The sequence below is a fragment of the Plectropomus leopardus genome, unplaced genomic scaffold (assembly GCF_008729295.1).
Source record: "Plectropomus leopardus isolate mb unplaced genomic scaffold, YSFRI_Pleo_2.0 unplaced_scaffold15857, whole genome shotgun sequence".
NCBI classification, from domain to species: Eukaryota; Metazoa; Chordata; class Actinopteri; order Perciformes; family Serranidae; genus Plectropomus; species Plectropomus leopardus.
Window position 1 is genome coordinate 1 of NW_024617008.1, and position 2,005 is coordinate 2,005.

General features: G+C 41.2%; 1 protein-coding gene across 1 annotated transcript; it reads right to left on the minus strand.

Moving 5' to 3' along the window:
- Positions 1–340: 340 nt before the first annotated feature.
- LOC121964528 (60S ribosomal protein L7-like 1) lies at positions 341–1,744 on the minus strand. Its single transcript, XM_042514733.1, has 3 exons — positions 1,678–1,744; positions 718–826; positions 341–508 (listed from the first exon to the last, which is right to left on the minus strand). The coding sequence occupies exons 1-3, from the start codon at positions 1,689–1,691 to the stop codon at positions 341–343; spliced, it is 291 nt and encodes a 96-aa protein (XP_042370667.1). The 5' UTR covers positions 1,692–1,744.
- Between the last annotated feature and the right edge of the window lie 261 nt (positions 1,745–2,005).

Consider the following 2,005-nt stretch of genomic DNA (forward strand, 5'->3'; position numbering starts at 1 on the left):
CTTTTCAAGAAGAAGGAGGCTGAAGTATCGAAAGAGGGAGGCTGTATTTGCACAGTCTAATACGTCCACCACTAGAGGAAAACAAGTGACAGCCATTCCAGTTTTCCACATGTTGACGTGATAAGCGAAATGTTAATCGAAGCATGCACTGCTGCATGTAAAACGGGAATATTCATGTTCATTGTAAACAGCTTAATGAGAATATTGTCTTTATTTGAAACAAGGGCCAAAATGAATGTTTTGTGCCAGTAACCACAGTCAGCGTTTCACTGAACTCCTGAAGAGATGAATGCAAAATGTAACCAAATGTAGCTGAACTCTGACCTTTGAGTCAAAGTACTCACTCTCTGATGCGGACAGCGAAGGCGAGCTTGTTCTTAGCAGGAGGCAGAGGAGGAGGCGGCCTGTGTTCAGATCTCCGGATGCGAGTTTCATCACGATGCTTCCTGTGGCTGTCTTTCAGGAAATCTTCCAAACGCTTGAACTTTATCGGTTTGCCTTTTGATACCTGGAAAACAAATACAATGCACATGTACATCGACAGCAGTATGTAGAGATGGGTGCTATGCGCACTGTCCATGTTTTTGCATGGAGTCTACATGTGGATACAGTCAAGCCTTGTCTACCATTTCTCACAGTGTAGTCCTGATACTTTCACCTGGATTTGACTTCCTAACAAGTTGCTGAAAAAACGTACATGACACCATGATCACCTACCTTTCTCTTCTCAAGCAGTGCAAGCTTGGCTTGAGTGGCTTTAATGGCCTGGTACGCTTTCCTCTTCTTCAGGAGATACTCAGGAACTAACTTGATCACTTTCTTGGATCTGATAACAGGAGCACACGCAAACACAGAGTCAGTGAGGAGAAACAGGTATGAAGCACTCCAGCTTCAGGCTCCTGAATCACAAACCGCCTCATCCCAATTCAGTGCCACAAATAGATGCTCGAAGATATGAAATGAATTTCCTGCTCGCCTGGTTAAACTTTCTCATTTAAAAAATCAACAACAACAATACCACGGTGTGTTTCTCCTCTCATGTTTACCTTTTCTTCTCTTCCTCTTTACAGAACAATTACTGTCCTCATCTGCCTGTCCCAAACAAATTTAAAATTGTTTTTGATCAATATTAAGAGACTGGATTGACTGAAAGTTTCACTTGTTGAGCCCCTTGAGGGTTTTTCTGGGTTTCCCTTGCAGGTCTCCTTTACATTAAATGTATAACACTTGTTTTTAATATCATATAATCAAATGAGATCAAATAATCCGCGTGTGGCCACAGAAGTTCACTGTGTTGATCTTGCAGTTGTCAAAGTGTCTGTAATCAGCTGCTAACGGCTGAAGTTAGTGTTTTAATGTGTAAATGTGTCCTCCAAACAGGACACAGGACATACAAGCGTCAACAAAACAGTTGTCATTTTAGTTAAATATAACTAGTAATAAAAATTAACCAAACATTAAGCTGGCTGCGCTGTGGCTATCTCTGAGTAATACACAGTCTGAGCCATGTGAAATCAAGCTCCCGAAAAACACCCTTTCCGAAACACCAACCCTGTAAATATGCATCTTTAAAGACCTGATAAAACAAAGACTTCTTAAAAGAACTTGAAACATTACAATTAACAATACATAGAGAACGGATGGTCTTAGATATGACTTAAAAAGACAAACTCTTACTCCTCTTCTGCCATGGTGAAATCCGAGGAATCAATCGTCGCGCTGAGATGACGTCACGATCTCGTGTTTTGTTGTCGGCAGACAGCGCGTGCTCACACTGCCACCCAGCGGTCAATGGCGGCATCACAGTTTGTATTTATTTCGGATAATGCTCATGCTCACTTTACTCATCTTTTTTTTCAGCTGTGGTCCATACCAGTTGTTCCCATCCTTTTTTTTTGACCCATTTTCTGTACTTAAGTTTTAATTTTTTTTTCTTTATTTTGGGAGGTACTCGGAGCTGCAAGACAGTGGACGCATTTTAAAGAGTTGGTTTAGTGCTTCGAAG

What these genes read in the sequence shown, in the direction of transcription:
- LOC121964528 (XM_042514733.1), bottom strand. An exon ending in CACTGCTTGAGAAGAGAAAG is followed by an intron (nt 509 to 717) that starts GTAGGTGATCAT and finishes TTTGTTTTCCAG; the next exon opens with GTATCAAAAGGCAAACCGAT.